At 43.5% G+C, this 20,436-nt stretch overlaps 1 protein-coding gene across 2 annotated transcripts in view; it reads right to left on the reverse strand.

Annotated features, from left to right (window-relative positions):
- Positions 1-20,436, reverse strand: part of DOCK11 (dedicator of cytokinesis 11) — a 115,963-nt gene that overhangs the window by 38,960 nt on the left and 56,567 nt on the right. For both annotated transcript variants that reach the window (XM_048514038.1, XM_048514039.1), the window contains exons 23-34: positions 19,384-19,473; positions 18,497-18,615; positions 15,870-15,939; positions 15,659-15,784; positions 14,287-14,358; positions 12,936-13,082; positions 11,196-11,279; positions 10,963-11,068; positions 7,710-7,888; positions 4,406-4,522; positions 1,218-1,293; positions 330-442 (exon numbers count right to left, since the gene is read on the reverse strand). In XM_048514038.1, the coding sequence (XP_048369995.1) occupies positions 330-442; positions 1,218-1,293; positions 4,406-4,522; positions 7,710-7,888; positions 10,963-11,068; positions 11,196-11,279; positions 12,936-13,082; positions 14,287-14,358; positions 15,659-15,784; positions 15,870-15,939; positions 18,497-18,615; positions 19,384-19,473 (1,299 nt within the window). The remainder of the gene's footprint in view (positions 1-329; positions 443-1,217; positions 1,294-4,405; positions 4,523-7,709; positions 7,889-10,962; positions 11,069-11,195; positions 11,280-12,935; positions 13,083-14,286; positions 14,359-15,658; positions 15,785-15,869; positions 15,940-18,496; positions 18,616-19,383; positions 19,474-20,436) is intronic.

Raw genomic sequence — 20,436 nt, forward strand, 5'->3', positions numbered from 1 at the left:
GTTATCTAGCAACAGCTGGGTAACATCTCACAGGCTCTGCAGATGGGTATTAAAGGCCTGGGACTGCCTTTAAGCAAAAGAGTTCTTAACCTTTGGCTCTTAGCCTGAAGAGCAGAACCTCTTTCAGACAAATGTGAAATTGTGTCTCTAACTTCTGTTGGGGAAAGAGCCACTTCAGTTGGAGGAAGATTTCAAACTCTCTTTGGTCAAGTGGTAGGATGGTGTCTGCTCTTCCTGCTCAATACCTCACAAGGCATAGATAAGTGTGACACATTTGATGTTTCAGGGTTTTTCTGTCATTGAAATTGAAGTTGAAATAGTGACATTACGTTTTCATTGGTGCCACACTGCTCAGGAGATCCCGCCCCTCCTTCCGAACTGAGAGATCCTCTCGAGTCCTGCCTCTTAATCATGAGTCCATTCTGGAGAGTCATACCATAAACTAAAAAGTAGATAAGAAAATGTGTCCAATGGCTTCATGTCTGCTGACATTTGTTTTTGTTTTTCAGTTCAAATTATTTTATGGACATATTGCTGTCTGCTGAGCTGACTGAGGGGTAGCACATGCATAATTTAAACAAACAAACAAAACGCTAGAAATTAGCTTTCAGGGCAACAGTACAGTGAGACTAGCCACCCCAAACTAAATCCCCAAACAGCTGGAATTCTTTTCCAACATCCAAGTTAAGCAACCTTTGCCAGCACAGGTAAATGCAAACCAGCCCAACAACAACAGAAGGTATCCACTAGATTCAGAGGTAGCAAACCTCTAGATACTCCTGAAAGGAGGCAACATCAGAGGAGGGCTCCCCAAGGCAACTGGTCTGCCACTGTGTGAGACAGGATGCTGGACTTGATGGACAGCTGGTTAAATCCAGCAGGTCCCTCCTAACATTGGGATACTCAGCATGCCTTATCATTCTTAAACATAATCTACCATGCATGGCCTTAAAACACTGCTGAAAAACAGCCACTGTAATTCCTATTTTACAGATCAGAGAAGTGAAGTAGAGAGAGATTAAGCAACGGACCACTATCCGGTGAGGTCACTGAGGAGACAGATGGGGTGGAATTGGAGCTCCGAATCTACCGTCATTCCATCCCGACACTCTGGTCCCCCCTCCCAATCTGAGAAACATTCTATTGGAGGAGGGAGCAAAAATTATATCTAAAACACCCAGGAAAGAGCGGTTCAACCCTAATGTTGGTCTGCTTACGTGTTTCTTTATCAACAATGAGACTTGACCTATTGGAGGGTGGTGTAAAATTACACATAAAGTCATCTCTGGATGTCTGCAGGGAAGGGAAAAGACAGACGGTTTCAGAAAGCAGATAATTTGGCTTGTGCTCAGATGAAAAAGCAAAAGATAAAACAGAAGTCTAACTTAGAAGCTAATTCGAAATGATCCATTATCCATGACAGCTAAACGGAACCTCCAAGTTCAACGGCAATTACCCTCTGAAAATCAGCAGTGGGGATAAGTAAGCAGTGTGAGGGAAGGCTGATGTCCTGCATGGGGGTTTCTGGAAGCATCTCGGAAACGGACAGCTGGATTAGTTGAGCCACTGGTTCTTAAACCATCCTCCCCAACTTTCAGCATGAATAATTTTCCCATGATCAAAAATAGCAAAACTGTTCAACTCAAGAGCTTTAGTGAGTTCTCTTGACCTTTATATGTAAACAAGAAAGACTTCCAAGAGGAGATAGGAAGAGACTGCTAGAAGGAAAATTAAGAAGATGGGGATTACTTGCACAATGGGAGACCAAAAAGGGTGAAGAGTAAGAATGTCTTCTGCACAGAGATGAGCTGTCTGTGGAGAACTGGTTATAACTCTGTGGGTTGGTTCACGCATGCAGTTTATCTCTTGATTACGCCATAATAAAGCGGTTGTTTGCAAGCATGAAAGAGCCACTGCAGATCAAACCCCTCCAAGTTGTACTGTCTCTCCTCAAATGCAATATATTTCAAAGCATCTTTAGCTTCCCGCAATCATGAACTGAAGCAATGGCTAAATCAAGCATACAGGTATACCTCCCACTGCTCTGGATAGTATGCATTTAGCATTTCCCCACCCCTTTCCTCTATAAAAAGTGTAGCTGTTAACACCAAGAGCCCCATGAATTAATAACAGTTCCTGGATCCAAATCAGACAATAGTCTAGTTAGTGCAGTGGTCCTTTAAAGTTCTTTTTTGCATTGAATCAATTTCAGTGTTGACTTCTGTGATGAGGAACCACTGCACATTTGTTGTGGAATGGGGCAATTTTTATTTATTGACGTATTTTTGGATTTACATGACATTTAAGGCCAGGTTAGGGGGCTGATTAATCAGAGATAACCTGTTCATCTGGTTGGTCAAAAATAGGCAAGCATTCTTTAAGGCATTAGTATTATTAGAAGTTTGATACTTATGCTAATTGCAAATTCACTGATAGTATCAAACACTGCCCAAATCCAACTGTGCAGCTTCTCTGATAGCTGCACTTCTGTTTCTGGGATGATTCTCAACTCCCACCCACAGATCCGCACTTTGCCCCCCATGCTGGCCATGAGGACCCACTGACTTCCCAGGAAGAAAATTTCAAGGGTCTTACAGGAATGAGCAAGAGGGTGAACTCTGCAGATAGTTGAAAACAAGCCAATTACCTTAACTTCTTAAAAATGTCATTTACAGTTTACCGAGTGCGCACAAAAAAGTCTTGGTCTGTAAACTTTGGATCTTTGCAACCAATGTTGGCTTGTGCTTGCCGGTTGGAAATAGCTGCAGGAGGCTAATAGGATAAGCTGAGTTTTCCTGCTAGGTCTGTTCCTGAGTTTTTTCAGTGGGACCATCCGCATAACGTCATCCCTTCATTGTCCACTTCCAGTTTTCTCCCATGCTTTGCTGTGGTCCAATCTTTTTTGGAAAGGTCACAGCCAAAGCATATTTATATGTTGTGTGGACAGAAAAGCACACATTTTTGGCAGCCATTGTCCACGTCGGCATCGTTTTCCTTCCTCTGCCCCTCCCTACTGAAATTCCCCCTTACACTGGAGGGCTTGTTTAAAAAGCAGTGATTGACATATATAGCCTTATAATGCTCTAACAATCTACTTCCTCCAAATGCCCTACTTCTGTTTTTTTAGAAAGCAAGTCTTCAGCTTTTTCATTTTTTTAGAAAGCAAGTCTTTTTCATTGTGAAGATATGTCTTCTTAGTGCCACAAAAGAGGCTAGAGATGTAACACTGCTAAAAAATGAAAGCTGGAAATTCATAAAACCTAGCAGGGAGATCACTATAAATTTATAATGGTAAAGTGATGTTTCAATTTATGATTTTTTTTAAAAAAAGACTAAAAATCCCCAATGGTAGCAGAGAGGGAACAAAGGCTGGGATGGGAGAGGATGAGGCAAGGAAAAGGCAGGAGAAACTGCAGTGTGGATGTTGCACGGCAACTGTGAATGCCTCTGCATTTGAAGTGGCAATGAAAGAGAGTCATTCACGGCCTGGGGCCATCGTATCTTCGAGACCGCATCACCCCATATGTCCCTACGCAGCCTCTCCGATTGGCGGAGGCCAATTTACTGGTGGTCCCTGGCCCCTCGGCGATGCGGCTGGCCTCCACACGGGCCAGGACCTTTACGGCCTTGGCCCCAGCCTGGTGGAAAGCTCTTGGGGAGTTCGGCAGGGCCTGTAAGACAGAGCTGTTCCACCGGGCCTTTGGAGGAACCAGCCGCTAATGGTGCCCCTTCCTTGGCCCTTAACATCTGGGCCGCCAATCATCTAATGAGACTCGCCACGCCTCCCTCTACCGTGGGGAGGGAGGGATTTTATATTATTGGAACGCTGGACGCCACCTTATATCTTGAATTTAAATTTAAATTTAAACCTTGAGTTTTATATTTGGTAAACGCACTGGGAAATTTTATCGCTGCTTTTAAATGTTTATTTAATTATATTGTGTTTTAAATGTTGTACACCGCCCAGAGCCCTTTGGGGATGGGGCGGTATAAAAATCTAATAAAATAAATAAATAAATAAATAAAAATAAATCACCATGTAGACACAGCCTCACAGTATCCAACCTGTCAACTGACTGGTAATGCCAGCCTTATTCTATACCCTCTGTTTGCCTAGATTTCATGTCAGCTTATAAGGCCTACCCATTGCCCCATGTGCTTTGAGAGGATATGCTAGACACACCCCACACCATTGATGGGAAATGGTGAGCCAATTATTTTTCAGGGAAGGATCTCCACCATTCCTGATCACTTTTTAAAAAAAGTGATATTTGATCAACCTCCAAGGAAACTCCAAGGCTCTCTGGAACCCAGCTTGAAAATGAGGCAAACTGTTTACAAATCAAGCTAAAAATACACTTCGCCATTTCTAGGAAAGATTATTAGTATCTCCAAGATTGCTCACAGAACTTGACATGCCAGTGCAACAGTACAGAGTGTCCCGGCCAGCCAGGCGTTGGATATTCTCCAAAAGCAGTCCGACCAGAGGCAAATACAGCTGGGCTATTTTGGCCTGTTGGTTCTGGAAGAGAGAATTGGGGTGGAGTGAGCACTTCGAAAGCAAATGATTATGGGCATGAGTCCAGAATGTCCTCTTACATCTGAAATGAAATGGAACAGTACATGACTACTGTCTTGTGTAACTCATGTTTTGTTATCATTGGGTTTGCATGCAGGACCATTTTCAAGAGGATTTTACAACAAAAGTCTGAGCTATATGTAGACCAATTCATTTCTTTTTTTAGGGCTTCAGTGTACAACAAATATCTAGTTGCTATTAGGAATAGTAGTTGTACCATTTTCACCAAACCAATCACCCAAGGAGATTAGGGCAGCATGTTCTCTTCTTCCTGGTTTTTCCTCATAACCTCACTATGAGGTAGGATCCATTTGTAACATTTATATCATTTTGTCATCCTGGAAGAATTTGGGTGGTTCACATGAGGCTGTCCCTTTTAATCCTCACAATAACCTTGCAAAGTAGGACTACGAGACAGCATCGTTTGACCAATGGTCACCTTGTGAGCATAACTTGTGAGCATAACTGACCACAGAACAGACAACATGCAGGGCAGGAACACTCTGAAGAGTTTGGAGACCCATAGATTGGCCCCTTTCAGCTGGGCACCAGAAGTATCTGTAGATCTTTTGTGATTCTGAGACCCCCTTTGGCGAAACTAGCATTTGGCATGTCTGTTACACAAATTGCATATCCGAAGTCATGTATGTGTATTTTTAGAATATTCTGTGCTTTCTCTTTCAATGCTACATATGTCTTCACTCCAAGTTTCTACATGGGGAAAAAACCATACTATTTTGCATAACAGAATTAAGAGGACCTGAACAATCCTAAAGGAGAATTAGGAAAGCCCATATGGCTGGACCCTTTTGCAGGACTTCTAATAAATATATTTAAAATATTTTTCTCCCACTTTTCTCCTTATCAAAGGGATGCAAAGTGCCCAACACGCCCAGGCGCCTCTCAAACTCAGCGAAAGATCTGCCTTGAATAGGGACCAAATTCCTTGCCCCGTTTTCCAAGGCTGTTTAGACTTGCACTGCTGGTTCACTGCAAGCACTGCTGTTCAGAATTCAAAAGCTCTTTCTGCCTGCAGGAATATAGCCACGCAGTTCTCTGGGTATGCTTGTATATATTCAAGAACACCACACTACCACAATCTGCTTTTAAAAGAAAATTAATAGCAAGAAACTGTTCAAAAGGCCCATCCAGATGCCAAATGAAGTCCCTGCAGAAATACAGAAGGCCAGCAGTTCTCACGGAAAGCCTGGACCCAGTGATTAGACTTTGGACTGTTGCCAATTCTGGCAGCAGCATGTTTTTAAACTGTAATCACAAAACACATGGAAAACAAGGGAAACAAAACTAAGGGCTTAAACAGATGAGATGAGACCATGCAAACAAACTGCAGACTTGTGCAGCCCCTCTTTGCCTCAGGCCCCCACGGTGGGGGCAAAAAAGAGATGGAAACTTATCAAAATCAGCTGCTCATTCGGCTACTAGCGTGCTAAAGAAAAACCAAGCCAGGTCCTTCAAAATACAAACTTTAAAACAGTGGGAAGAAACTGACTGAAGGATGAAGGCTTAAACCCCCTCTCCCTTCTGTGCAAGATCCCTGCAATGTCCATCTTACAGACAGGGGGAGCTGAGTGATCTTTATCAAACATATTCCTGCCCTCAGGCCAGCAGCAACTGACCAGCCGCATGACAAGATCTCCTGATCTTGCCTCCCTGATTGACATTTCAGGTTCAAATACCATCTGGAATATTTACACTGTGCACCAAGGATCTGCAATCTACGGCTCTGCAGCCAATTGTGGCTTATTACAGAACCAAATGTAGCCCCCTAAAAATAAAACAAACTCTTTAATTGAAGGTATATCGAAAGGATGAATGAGACACTTGAAAGCCAGAATGTGAAAGGAATGGCATGCAAAACTTTTTATAGTACAGGCTTCTTAAGAGGTGTTTTATTGAATGGGAAATTACAGAGATGGACAGGAATCTAAATGTGGACCATGCACAGATTTATGCCTGTGCCCTCAAATAACTGAGCACAGCGCTCCTGTGCATATTGGCTACTTATTATTAGAAGCCCTGTATGCCATTTCCTAATAAAAGATTCACACCAGCTAGTGTTTGGGCTGCAGTAAATCTATCGTTTGCCCAGTCTTGCTGCAAGAAGTCAGAGATATGCTAGACCAGGGGGCTGCAACCTGCAGCTCTCCAGATGTTCATGGACTACAATTCCCATCAGCCCCTGCCACCATGGCCAATTGGCCATGGTGGCAGGAGCTGATGGGGATTGTAGTGCATGAACATCTGGAGAGCCGCAGGTTGCAGACCCCTGCACTAGACTCATGACTCTCAGGCAGCCCCAAAGCTATTCGATGTGGGGGCTAGCAGGCAGTGAAGTATTCACTGGAGGGAACTGGAAATAGTAAAAAAATGCCAGTCTTTGAAGTTAAGAGGTCATTTCATTAGCTAAATCTGAACAATTTATATCCTTCATAAGCCCCAGATCTTGCAGTGAAGAATCTCAAACTCTGTGACTGTAGACAATTTGGACATTTGAGCAGATTGGCAGCTTTAACCCTAGAATGCAAAGTTTGGCAGGCATTTCTTTTGATATGATGTCCATCACTGACAAGGGTTGGTATGTGTATGGGGGACACTTGTCGGATAATATTTGGGGCACTGATTTCCCTGGAGGCCCATGGAGCTGGGCAAACCACGTGGCTTGTTTTCATACCAGATTTGGGTTGCAGCTAAATGGTTTGGGGCAGTGGTTCTCAACCTTCCTAATGCCATGACCCTTTAATACAGTTCCTCATGTTGTGGTGACCCCCAACCCTAACATTTATCCATTTTACAGATGGAGAACACTGATGCACGGAGTCTTAGGCGACCACTGTAAAAGGGTCGTTTGACCCCCAAAGGGGTCCCAGCCCCCAGGTTGAGAACCACAGGTTTAGGGTGTGGGGGGCAGAGAGAATCTCTGTAAGGGGGTCCATCACATGTTTTTCCAATCCCAAATAAACAACTGAAACAGGGATATATCAGCAGACGACCCACCTTCAACAGCTGACTATTTTTTTCTTCTCTTTTTAACTGCATAGGAAGGTTACACACTAATTTGCTTTTGGAGCAAACAGCTAATTGTATTCAGTGTTACTCAAAATTACTGTACCTTATGCTGGTATCTGTTGTCAAATGCATGCTTTATTAGAAGGCTCTTTAGAATGCTGATCGCCATGTATCTAATATCATAATTGTCCTGCAGGGCAACAGACATCTCTCTCAAGAGCAAGCCCACTAAAAAGTGGTGACTGCAATACTCGTCGGACAGGCTGTACTCAAGGTTTATATCTGCCATGAAAGGGAGAACACAGATAATATTTAACATCTATAACTGTAAAGGATTTGGTAGCACTGGGATGAAGCCACTAGCATTGATTGGTTGAGCTGGTGTTACATCACAGAAGGCAAAGCAGAAGGGGGCTCTGACTTCCACTGGCTGAGTTGCTGGAATTTCAATAAGCAGCAAGTAAGGCAGAAGGGCCAAGAAATGGAGGGTCAGAAAGAAGAAAGGAGCTTATGAGGTAGCAAGTCAAGTGAAGCAAGGGAGACTAGGAAAGAAAAGGGTGAGAGACAGAGACAACTCACAAAAAAGGGTGATACTCAGAAGGAATGAAAACTAGGAGAAAGCAAATGAAGGCAGGAAGGCTGACAAATGTTTGGTGCCCATTCATGATGAGGAAGGTTGCACAAAGGAGACGAGGGTTTTTGTTTTGTCTTATCTGCCTTATAAGAGTGCCAGAACAGTGTTTTTGTTTTGTCTTATCTACCGTAGAAGAGTGCTGGAACTTAAATGGAACTGGAGACATAAAATTAATTGAATGGTAATTATACTGTTTTTCATGGCTTGAGATATGAGCCACCTCACTGTTGCGGCAGTTCATTTCAGCTGTAATTCAACTGATTTCCTCTTCCTATTTCCTATGCTCCAAATTAACAGCACACTCTATCATGCTGCTACCCCCACATCTAATCTACTGTTACGGCTGAAGGATGCCTTTAACAATAAGATACTCCAAAGTACCTCTGAGGAGTGTGAAAGTTTCCAGAAACTTTTTTTAAACAACAAAAAGCTACTGTTGGTCTCTTAAAAGATAAAAGATCCTCCTTGATCTGAGATTGCAAATGCCTTAACAGACCAGGTGATCGGGAGCAACAGCCGCAGAAGGCCACTGCGTTCACATCCTACATGTGAGCTCCCAAAGGCACCTGGTGGGCCACTGCGAGTAGCAGAGAGCTGGACTAGATGGACTTTGGTCTGATCCAGCTGGCTTGTTCTTATGTTCTTATAATACTTTTACCAGTCCTGAGTTTCTACCTTTGTATGAACAATACTACAAGTATCTACAGAAACCTCTTCCAAAGTCTGAAATGCTACCAACTCTGGAATAGCATTAATGGAAAACAAAGATCCGTACACACCCCTCCCTGTTGCTTTAGGCGTTTGAATGCTTTGCGTGAGTGATTTAAAAAAGCAGAAAACAGCTGCTAGTTAGTTGGCTTAAAAAGCAAACCTGATGAACTGTTAGCTGAATGTTCTGCTGGGCAAAAAACACAACTGATTTGAAGCTGGTAAGTTTAGAAAGCATCTCTGCATGAGAGTCACTGGAAATTTACTTTGCATATAAAGCTGATTTCACGTTTCTGCTGATTTGGGGGCTGAAGTGCTCCAGCAACAGTTTTTCCAGACATACCTACAGAAGTGAACCATTCCACAGCCTTGGAAAAGAAATCTAATTAATGTGCAAAAGGAAAAAAAAGGAACAAATAAAAAAGTGTGTGTGCAGATATAGTCAGGTAAGTTAACATGGTACATACCACATGCAACGGTCCTTGGATATAGCATGATATAGAGATGTGCTACTAACTCTCTTAAATGGTATTTTGGGATACAGAATGGGATGAGCATATTTTGGCAGTGGTTCAGTGGAGAGATGTCCCACCAGCTACATTCTCATGCCACTCAGAGATTCATACATAAACATCTGTACTGAAACTACGCACACATCCTCCACAAATGCTACAGAGAATGTCTTTGCCAAGGGTTATCCCTCTTTGGCCCAGAGATTGGTTCAGAGAACACACCTTTATTATTCAAGAGACTATCAGTATGATGGACCAGGAGCATCACTGAACTAACCATGTCAGTAATGGGCTTTGCATGCATACTTTGCTTGAAGATGGTCCCAGGTTCTGTCCCTGATATCTCTGCAGTTAAAGGACGCATCATAGAGGAAACACTTTCCTCCACCTGACACCCTATAAAACTGCTGCCAAAGTCATCAGTAGTTTGACTTGGCATAAGGCAACATCATTGTTATTTCCACCACAACCCAACAGCCCCACAGATACATTACAAGAGCCACTGGCTTGGCTGCTGGACAAAGTTGGCAGGGATCAGCCTGGGATTTTTCTTGTGTGTGTGTGTGGGGGGGAGGGTTCCAAGACATTAGACATAGGTGTCAAACTCACGACTCTCCAGATGTTATGGACTACAGTTCCCATCATCCCCTGCCAGCATGATGATGGGAACAGTAGTGTAAGGAACCAGAAAGGACTAGAAACAAAGTAACTTGAAAAGTTCTTTATTCTTAAACTTCCATGATGCACAATACACGGAATGCGGACTCTGACCCTTTCCCGCCAAACTGCTGCTTTTACGAGCGTTTCTGCCCCCTCCCACAGCCCACAAGACAACCTTCCCCAAACTCCAAGCCCGGTTCTCACACAAACAGAAAGTAAGTCTTCACATGCATATGATAAGCACAGACAGCAAGGTTGCTGATAACAGTCCTCCCGGGCACGTAGCCCAGTCCATGGAATGTTACCAAGGCCGTGGCTGAGGAGCAGAGAACAGAAATTACCCCACAACCTTACAGTAGTCCATAACATCTGGGGGTTTGACACCTGTGCATCAGAATATGACTCCCAAAACTGGTGGGTCTATGGAATATGGAATCTCTGTGGGCTTTTCAGTGACACCTTCTTGCATGGATTAACTCAGCTGTCCTTGAATCATTCCACAAAAACAGAGATGTCATGCTTTGGATTTAAACAAGTGCAGTTATGAAGGTATGCAATGGCAAGTACACATCCATATCTATTTAACAAATTGTTTGTCCCTTCTTTTTAAAATCAGCCAGATTGGAGAAGGGAGATGAGAGACAGGTAACAGGATTTTTAAAAGTTAATATTGAAGTTGGGCTCACTCAATACACTGTACTTTTAATATCAAGTCATGCTCAAACATCTCTTCTTGAGAGCTATTATTGAGGGCTAGGAAATTATTGAGAGTTAGGAAACTGAAATAATACATACACCAAGCAGCAAGATTAAAAAAGTCAATAATAGAGCTGGTCACCTACCTCTCTGAAGTTTTGGTCTGGCAAAGGTCATTGGCAAATTTAACGGTATGTAGTGCTCATGATTACAAATTGTTTGCAGAAATTCAAACTTGTATTCCACCAGAAGCTGAATTTACAGGAGGAAAAACACAAATACATTTAAGAGCATTGCACACATTTACTATAAAGCTCTGACTGGTGACAGGAATATTCACCCTGCCTCCATAATGCTGTCTCTAAGTCAAAATTATTACCTTAGGATCTTTGGGACTGAATCCAGCCATGTAGTCATTAATCAAGTTGAAGATAAATCCTCGGTCCATGAATGTCAAGCATCGCTTCAGAAGGCAGAGATGGAGAAGGATGGAATTAATCATTGCAAAATGAATACACCCCTCCCATACACATTACTCCACAGAAAAACAGTACTCAGTCTAATGGCAACACTCTGGTGCATATCCCAAGCATTTTAGGATTTCTGTTTTCTAAAGCAAAGGCACTGAATCTCTGAGGTGGAGCTACAAGGGGGATGGGGGGTGCATGTTGCACTGGGTGCACGCCTGGGGGGGGGGGCAGCAAAAATTTCCGTTTTTTTATTTTTTAGTGTTTTTCAGTTGTCGTCCTGCAGGGGGCGCAGTTTTTAGGCTAGCAGCACCAAAATTTCAGGGAGTTTTATGGGGACTCTCCTGATGATACCACCCAAGTTAGGTGAGGTTTGGTTCAGGGAGTCCAAAGTTATGGACTCCCAAAGGGGGTGCCCCATCCCCCATTGTTTCCGAGAGCTAATAGGAGATGGGTGCTACCCATTTGAGAGTCCATAACTTTGGATCCCCTGAACCAAACTTCACCAAACCTGGCTGGTATCATCAGGAGGGTCTCCTAAAGATACCCTGAAATGTTTTGAAGCTGCTAGCCTAAAAACAGTGCCCCCTGCAAGCCAAAAACTAAAAAAACACAAAAAACACAAATGAACATGGGGTGGGGGGCAGCAAAACTCAGATTTTGCACCGGGCTCCATTTGCCCTAGCCACGCCTCTGCTGAATCTGGAATAAACAGAGGTCCATTTTGATCAGCAAAAAAAAAAAGATGTCTGTGGGACATCTTAAAAAGAGACGACTGCCTCTTTTCACTCCACACATACACAAAATAAAATGTCGGGGGGGGGGGAAGTATTAAAAAGAAGCAGTTTATGGCATGTTTCAGGTGTCAGAGAGGAAAAGAGGCCATTTCCTGCTCAACTGTTTTGCTTTCTGGTCAGTTTCACCTTCAGCTTGCGCCCTGCATTTTCTGTGCAGCTGAAGGGATTCTCCCTGCTGCCATTTGCTGAAGACTTTTGCTCTGCAGGCTCTGATCCCGGGTGCTTTTTCAGCTCCAAAAGTACATAATTAGCTGGTTCTGCCAATTCTGGCAGTATACAGTTTTCCTATTTTTTTTTAAAAAAGAAAGAAAGCTGCACGGAGTGCCTTCCCAGGATGCCTCTTTTTTTAGTATCGACAGGACATCTTATTTAGGCTGTGTGAAATGGACCTTGGTCTCTTCTACCTGATTCCTGATATAAGGATACCAGTTGTATTTTGGTTTGCTGAAAGAAAAGCATTGGTCACATGCCCAAAAGTTCTCTGTTACATTATTTCACTATTGTTCTACATAGTTAAAAAGTTCTTGTGATCAGTGTATTGTGGCCATGATGGAACTCTTGGATTCCACACCCTTTTCCTGAAGATTGTACTTAACGGCTGATTGAATTACACCCTGACTGTGAATGTGATGTTTCAAAAGAACACTTACAGCCTCCTACCTAGAATGGCCAGGTGAGCCCCAGCCCAGCCTGCACAATCAATGGGTGGAGGCACAATAATTACAAATTAATGAGTATAACAAAAATGAATAGCGTTTAAATGAAAATTTACCAGGGAGAACATTCTGCACATACCCCTACTCTTTAAAAAAATGTACACGGGAAAAAGAGGTAAGAGAAAAGGAAAACACAAACCTTCAGGAAGTTGGCCAAGCTGAAATTAACATTTCGTGATTCCTCTGGGATTTCACTGTAGCGAATGTTCACATGTGGAATTATAGCTAGGAGCAGTGAATGCAACACGTGACTGTAGGATTCAGGAAACCGCTGAGGCCTGGGGAGCTGAAGTAGGTAGATGTGAACTACGGACTAGATCATCAATGCTAAAGATCAGTACAATAAAAACATATACAGAGCAGTACTCCTATGCACTGGAGGTCTTCCAAATTCTGAGCCCGAAGATCTTTATAGAGCTTTAGAAGACACTGTTTTGCTGGATGAAAATTAAGACTGCAAACAGAACTGAAGGAGAAGCAATACAGTTTATTTTTTGTTTATAATATTCAGTCATTCAAAATTTGTTTTTATTTCAGCTTTAGAAGCCATTTTATGCTTATTTAGTGGTTTGTAAGAAATCTATTTACTTGTTGAAATTATTTCTATCCCACCATATGTCCTCAGACTCAAGGTAGTAAAGACACAAATTACAATAATCCTGTTAACAACATTAAAACACAGATGATAAATTACAAAGTTAAAAGCACTCAAGATTTGAAACACACAAACATTAAAAACACAGAAGAGTAAAATGGAGCTAAGATGATGGGGAGATCCCTGGTTCTCCCGCAATTATCTCATCAATTGAAAGAGCTCATGTGGTAGGTACATGAGATAAGGTCTTTTCACTATTAGCACCAAAATTATGGAACAACCTCTCCAAGGAGATGTGGCCAGCGCCTTCACTTTCTACCTTTAGCAAGCAGTTGCAGATGGCTTTATTTAGAACGGTATTTGATTAAGTTACTAGCAGTTCTAAACAGTAATTTTCAATTTTGGGTTTTATGTATTTTAAGGATTCAGTCTATGTTGTAAGAGACCTTGGCTCTGTAAGGAAGAAAGGTGGCTAATAACTGTTTTTTTTATTTATTAGATTCGTACCTTGCCCTTCTTTGGTCAAGGTCAGGCTTGGGATGACTAACAACAATAGTAAAACTCTCACAAATTCAGACACATTAAAACCACAGCAATAAAATATTCATTGGCCTTCTAATCTCATTCATTTCATTGATGACCAACTAAGAAAAGGAGGAACAATCAAAATTTTAAAAAAGAAATACAGCCAAAACTGTTGAAAATGTAAACTACTGTATTGTATTCTATGACCATTTTGGAATTGTACAACAAATATGGGAAGAAAACTGCAAAAAGAACAAATAAATTCTGGCTGATATTAACATTGGGAGGCAGGTTTTTTCAGGGGGAGGATTCGTTGCACTGAATCCTCTGAGCAGCTGGGCCAATCCTGAGCTGACTTCCCCGGCCTTACCTTAATTTTGTTCTCATCCAGAAGGTACAAAGCCATCGACTTCGCCAGAGCTTCAAAGAAAAACCACGAATACTGGAATGAACAAGTGGAAATAGAATTATGTGAACCAGAAAGAGAAAATCTCTACTGTTCCCATTTTATGAATGGGGAACTTGAGCCTGGGAGATCAGTCAAGGTTAGGTGATTAGTTCCAAGATGAGCTGCAAACCCAGGCATCTCAGGTCCAAGTCCAACATCCTGGACCAAACCAGCCTTAGACAAGACTCCAAGGGGAGGGAGTAAAGCTCAAATGACACATTGCAGGGAGCCAAAACCCACTTCTTCCTGGCAATCTGAACCTGAACATGATAGGATAGCATTATGCTTGCACCCCACTCCACTGGGCAGGAAGCAGAAAAATGCTAGTGTGGGGTGACTGTGTACTTTTTCAATGGTACAGTATTGGGGCAATGAGAGTCAGTGCCATTGATGAGCTTCTGAAGAGAATTTACAGCTAAAAGTTATGTTAACAGGAATGATTATTCCACTCTGCATCTTTGTATTTTAAAAGGGAGGAGGACAAGAGTCTTCCTTGGCTCAAGAACCCTTCCAAAATGTTTCTGGCCATGGTGAGTTGGGACAAAGCTGATCCTAGTTTCCCACTGCTCAAGAGGTCCCCACCTCTATTTAATTTTTGCACCCTCCTCCAGAACAACCAATCCAGAGTCTTCAGTATCTGCTGTTTTTTACCAGTTATTGGACGCTGTCCAGTACAAAGACTACATTCATCTGGTCATCAGAACTAGACAATGATCTCTCCTCTTCCCTGCTATTTTGGCACAGTCATCCAGCCATACTGCTAATTAAATAAAGTTAATCTAATTCTGATTGTAAGATTATTGGATAGAATTACACAGAGGGATAGGCAAGGAAAGAACACGCAAAAGAGTTTCTAGGGGGAAACTAATGCTCACAAGCCTTGGTATTTAAAGATCACCCTTGTTCAAAGGAACTGTTTGTCTTCCTTATAAGGAAAATGTAAAAGGCTTCTTACAGGCAAGAAAGAGACGGCATGAAAAAGGGAGGATGAACCCTGTCCATACACTGAATTCTGCCATGGAAATAATTGGGGTGATTCATAATGACTTTCAATCCCACCCTGGTTCCAAAACCAGAAGTGATCCTGATGCCAGTGGAGGGCACACTTGTGGGATGCAGACATGTGCAAGAGGAGAACTGGGGAGATGGAGAACAGTTGAGCACCCATCCCCGTTCCTTCCGGCATTTGTATTTTCAGCAAATGCGAGTTCTCAGGCTCACAGTTGCCCTGCCCTGACACATGCAGAAAGGGGGATTCCATCCCTCCTTATACATCCTTCCTCTCTTGTCTTACCTTTAGCAACTTATTGATAGCCAAGAAGTCTGCTGATTGCTTGAGAATTGTTGCCATTGCAACAGCCAGGATTTCATGCATCACCTTAGCGTGTGCTGTGCCAGGTTTTTCAGGTCGGAAGCAGTACTAGAAAGAACAAGAGAGATATTCTCTGTCACCACTGGCAAATCCCCAGTTACTGGGATGGGATGGAAGAATGTGTGCCTCTCACCTTTATGAAAGATCGTAAGTAGTGATCTAGGCCTTCCTCGTGACATCTGGAGACAATATGGAGGAGAACCCTACAAAATAACCAGAATTTGATCATGGTACAGAGAAGCATGGAAGGGCTTTGGCTCCATACCTTCCTTGCCAAAGAAGTCAGAACCCAAAGGTTTTCATCTTTGACTGCAACCAACCTTGCTTTATTATTTGCTGAAAAACTTTCTATAACTTGTTTCTACATTCAAGGCAGTGAAGGTAATAAGTTTCAAACCAATACAAGAAGCGGATAAAATACCAAATCACCCACAACTGGAAAAACAAGCAACAATCTACAGCCAACAAACCCCTATCTGTTATCACAACCTACAAAAAGGCCCTGATAAAGAAAATGGCAATTTTTACCAGTGTCTAAAATTAGAGATGCTTACAAATTCCTTTCCAATAAGAGGAGCAGCAGTGGCGTAGGAGGTTAAGAGCTCGTGTATCTAATCTGGAGGAACCGGGTTTGATTCCCAGCTCTGCCGCCTGAGCTGTGGAGGCTTATCTGGGGAATTCAGATTAGCCTGTACACTCCCACACACGCCAGCTGGGTGACCTTGGGCTAGTCACAGCTTCTCGGAGCTCTCTCAGCCCCACCCACCTCACAGGGTGTTTGTTGTGAGGGGGGAAGGGCAAGGAGATTGTCAGCCTCTTTGAGTCTCCTGCAGGAGAGAAAGGGGGGATATAAATCCAAACTCTTCTTCTTCAATAAGAGTTCTTCCTAAAACATGCCATTCCAATTTAAATTGTCCCTGTTGAAGAATGGAAGTGCCTGTGCACTCTTATTGTACGTTTTTTTATTTGTGTTTCCCAGATTTTTGGCAACAAAGTGTTGTTTCAATGTATATTTATTATTATTAAGAAAGTACAATCCAAGTACAGATTGCAACACACACTGAACATATAATAAAATGCACGTAGCATATGCATCTACAGAAAAAACTTCAGAGACTCCCAGTGGATCACTGGAAGAATGTGGCATGAGCACAGCAAAACTATACAACGCTATACAGAACTATACAAAACTATACAGAACAAATGACATTCACTCAACCCGACCTAAAATATATAAGTGAAAATGCCTGGCAAACATTCCTGGGGAAGGCACCCACAAGTGTGATGCCCCAGCAGAAGAGACTCTGTCTCTGACATAAACTCACCTAAGAGGCACACAGATCAATGCCTTCTTCTAAGTAATCTACAGTCCATGCCTTTAATTCAACTGATTGCATTCCTTCCATTTCCTATACAGAGGTACTGAAAAAATGTAACTCAGTATCCAGTTTTGACTTATAAACGTCTATCTTCCCATGACAACCAAGAATTGCCTCGACACAAGCAGACAGGAAATCCTGCATAAATGTCTAAACCAGGATGAACTCATTTGTTATTAGGGCCAGATACAACATAAATGTCACAAAGGCTGTTTTCGCATGGGCGGAATACAGTGTCCCAGGGATGCTAAAAACAGCATCCCTGGGGAGGGGATCGCATGGCGGCGGCCTTGCAACCTCTGAGAGGCGCGAAGCTGCTGTTTCTGAACCTTGCTCCCTGAGCGAGGTATTTCGGAAACAGCGGCTTCTAATCGCTGATGTGCGAATGGCAGCAGCTGGAAGGCGCCATTCCCCCCCCTTTCCCGAACGCCTACCTTGCCTTCTGGCTTCCGGCTTGTCGCAGAGGCCAGGGGACACGCCCCCCTGGCCTGCGACCACGGAGCCGTCGCTCCAGGCTGTGGGGGCGTGTCCCCTGGCTTCTGCGACGAGCTGGAAGCCAGGAGACAAGGTAGGCGTTTGGCGACGGCGCAGCCTGTGCAAAGGCTGCGCTGCCGCCTGCTACCCTCCCGGGACCATCCATGCAAACAGTCACCGGGGGGGGGGGGGGGGCGCGTCGGTATTGTTTATGCCGACGCACCCCCGCACCGTTGTGGTACAGAAAGGGCCCAAGTCTGGCTGGGCCCTGTGATGGAGGAGGGTGTGAGGCTGCCTCAGCTGGAAAGCCAACAGCGGGCTCGCAAACCCAGATTGGCATGGAGGTGGAGGGTTGGCTACCTTGGCTGACAAGCCTGCAGTGTGCTGGTCAGCTCAGAATGGCATGGGGGAGGTGGTCAGTGCTGGTGGGGTGGAGTGGTTGCCACAGCTGGTAAACACTAGGAGGGACTGTCTCAGCTGGTGAACCTGCAACAGTCTTGTCAGCCCAGATTGGCATTGGGAGTGGCTTGTGAGGTCAGTTCAGGAGTGTGTGTGTGTGTGGGGGGGGTGCCTCAACTGGCCCACTTGCAGAGGGGTCCACAGGCCAGGTCAGGAACAGGGTGGGGTGGGTGCCTGGACTGGCCAGCCTGAAATGGACTTGGTGGGTCAGATCACGAGGGGGTGGGAGTGCATATTTGATACCCCTGATCTAAATTGTTTAAGTTAATTCTGTTTTCTTCCATTATTAGGCACCCCACATGTTGGAAATTGCTAGCTTATGAATGGACAAGGCAGACTGACTGTGGGCTAGCTGTCTTTTTTAACCTTTTATAAGGTTGAACTAAGCAAGAGGAGTTAATCCAGCCAGAAGGTCTTTGAAGGGTTGTCTTCCACAGTCAAAACTTACATGGTACAGTTGACAGCAATCTCCTCTTCCTGGGTCCTGTTGGTGAGAACTCTAAATAGTTGCAGAAGAATCACAGGCAGAAACTGAATCATTACCTGGATTTCCATGGCGTGCAAACACTGAAACAAACATTTAGAATGCACACACTTTTAGTTTGACAAGACAGAAACAGCTGAAAGGATTTACAATTGGCACAAAGATCACCGCGACAGAAAACCAGCACTCATCAACAGTAGCCAAGGTAGATTCCCCTCTCACCTCACTTTATTCGGTACATTTTGAAAACAGCAGAACAAAACATGAGACACATATTTATTCAATGAGAGATAATTACCTCCTGAATAATGGCTTACTGAAAAGGTAGCTCCATTAAGCACAAGAAGTTTTTATAACAGGGAAAAGTCCCAAGAGATGAGATCAACCCAGCAACAAGAATTCAAAAAACTGATCAGTGATTAACAAATAAATCAAAGAAATATTTGGATGGCTTTGCATATCTTAAGAGCCTAATCCAAGAACTTGATCTGAAACAGGGAAGGTGGTGGAAAGGGGACCAGGTTTCAAATCCCAGCTCATTCATGGACACACTGAACCATTTCCAAAGCCTTGAGCTCATAAACACTCTTGTTTTTCTTTTCCAAACCAAGATGACAGATAGCTTGGGTCTCATGAAGGATCTTCAGCTGAGGTACAAAAAAATCTGTCCATGTGAGCCACAGATTTGTGTGAGCAGAGTAATATTATTTTGGCAATCACAACTGACACATGACTCATTCAGAAAAGTCAGATGTTCTTAGCCATTCGCTCCAATAATCACTGGTGCACCAATAGCTTTGCCAAGCTCCTTACGGGTTGGCTACATAGGTCCTCTGAAGACTGCAGCTCACCTTCAAGTATTTAACAAGTTCTCCTTGGATTTCCTTGCCACCTCCCTGGATTGCCTGGCAATACTGGAAAAAATTATGGAGATGGAGATCCTGAAAGAAAAGAGTAAGTTCATTTTGCTGGCTTTCCCCTTGGTCAATCTATCCCCTTTGTTTTACTGAGGCTATTGATCCCTTTTTGGTTACATACCTGGGTAAATTCACATGGGCAACTTAAAGCAATCTCAGCTCTTCTTCTGCTGTTGACTTGCATGTGTAAAAATTATAAATGATATTCTAAGTGCCACATTTTTTGAACTGAGTGATGCCCATGCAGGCAAAGGCAGTGGCGTAGCGCCAACAGGGCAGGGGGTGTATGCAATGCCCCGGGTGGAACCATGGCAGAGGCATGGCGGGGCCATGGAGGGGATGTGGCGGGGGTGCTGTAGCAGGGGTGCAGGGCGCACACGCGTACCGGACGTAGTTTCCCCTTGCTCTGCCCCTGGGCAAAGGTGATTTAAAAGGCTATCAGGCCCATTCTTGCATTACTTTAGCAACACCAGCATGGCAGCAACTGAGCTCGAAAATCTTTTCACTCCCCTTCAGTAAAGCATGCAAAAAAGGGAGTATGAGGTTTTCACAACATAGCTTATTCTGGCCTGTGTCATCAATTGACCCCTGCCCCTACTGCTAAGGAATGTTCTATGAGGATTGAAAAACTCATCACTGAAAGATGAGTTTGTAATTATACACTCCTTACTTAAAATGAAAGCATTTGAAAAAACCTGTGGGGGAAAGGGATATTCCAACTACGCTGGGATTTTACTAAATTAAAAACTCAAAGGGAGACTTGGGTGTGAAGTTGTTGGGCTGGAAATCAATCTTGCTCTCCACAGAGACTGGGAGCAGCAAGCTCATTTCAGAAAGGAAGTCTCTCTCTCGTGAAGAGTTTTTTTGTTCACAATTCAACTTACTTTGACAGTGCATTGCCAGGTGGGAGTAGTTTTCACACACAGAGTGATGGGACTGTTTCTGACTGAACCGTCTTTTTAAATGTGCTTCGTGTGGCTGACCTTT

This window comes from Sphaerodactylus townsendi, linkage group LG13, assembly GCF_021028975.2.
Source record: "Sphaerodactylus townsendi isolate TG3544 linkage group LG13, MPM_Stown_v2.3, whole genome shotgun sequence".
NCBI classification, from domain to species: domain Eukaryota; kingdom Metazoa; phylum Chordata; class Lepidosauria; order Squamata; family Sphaerodactylidae; genus Sphaerodactylus; species Sphaerodactylus townsendi.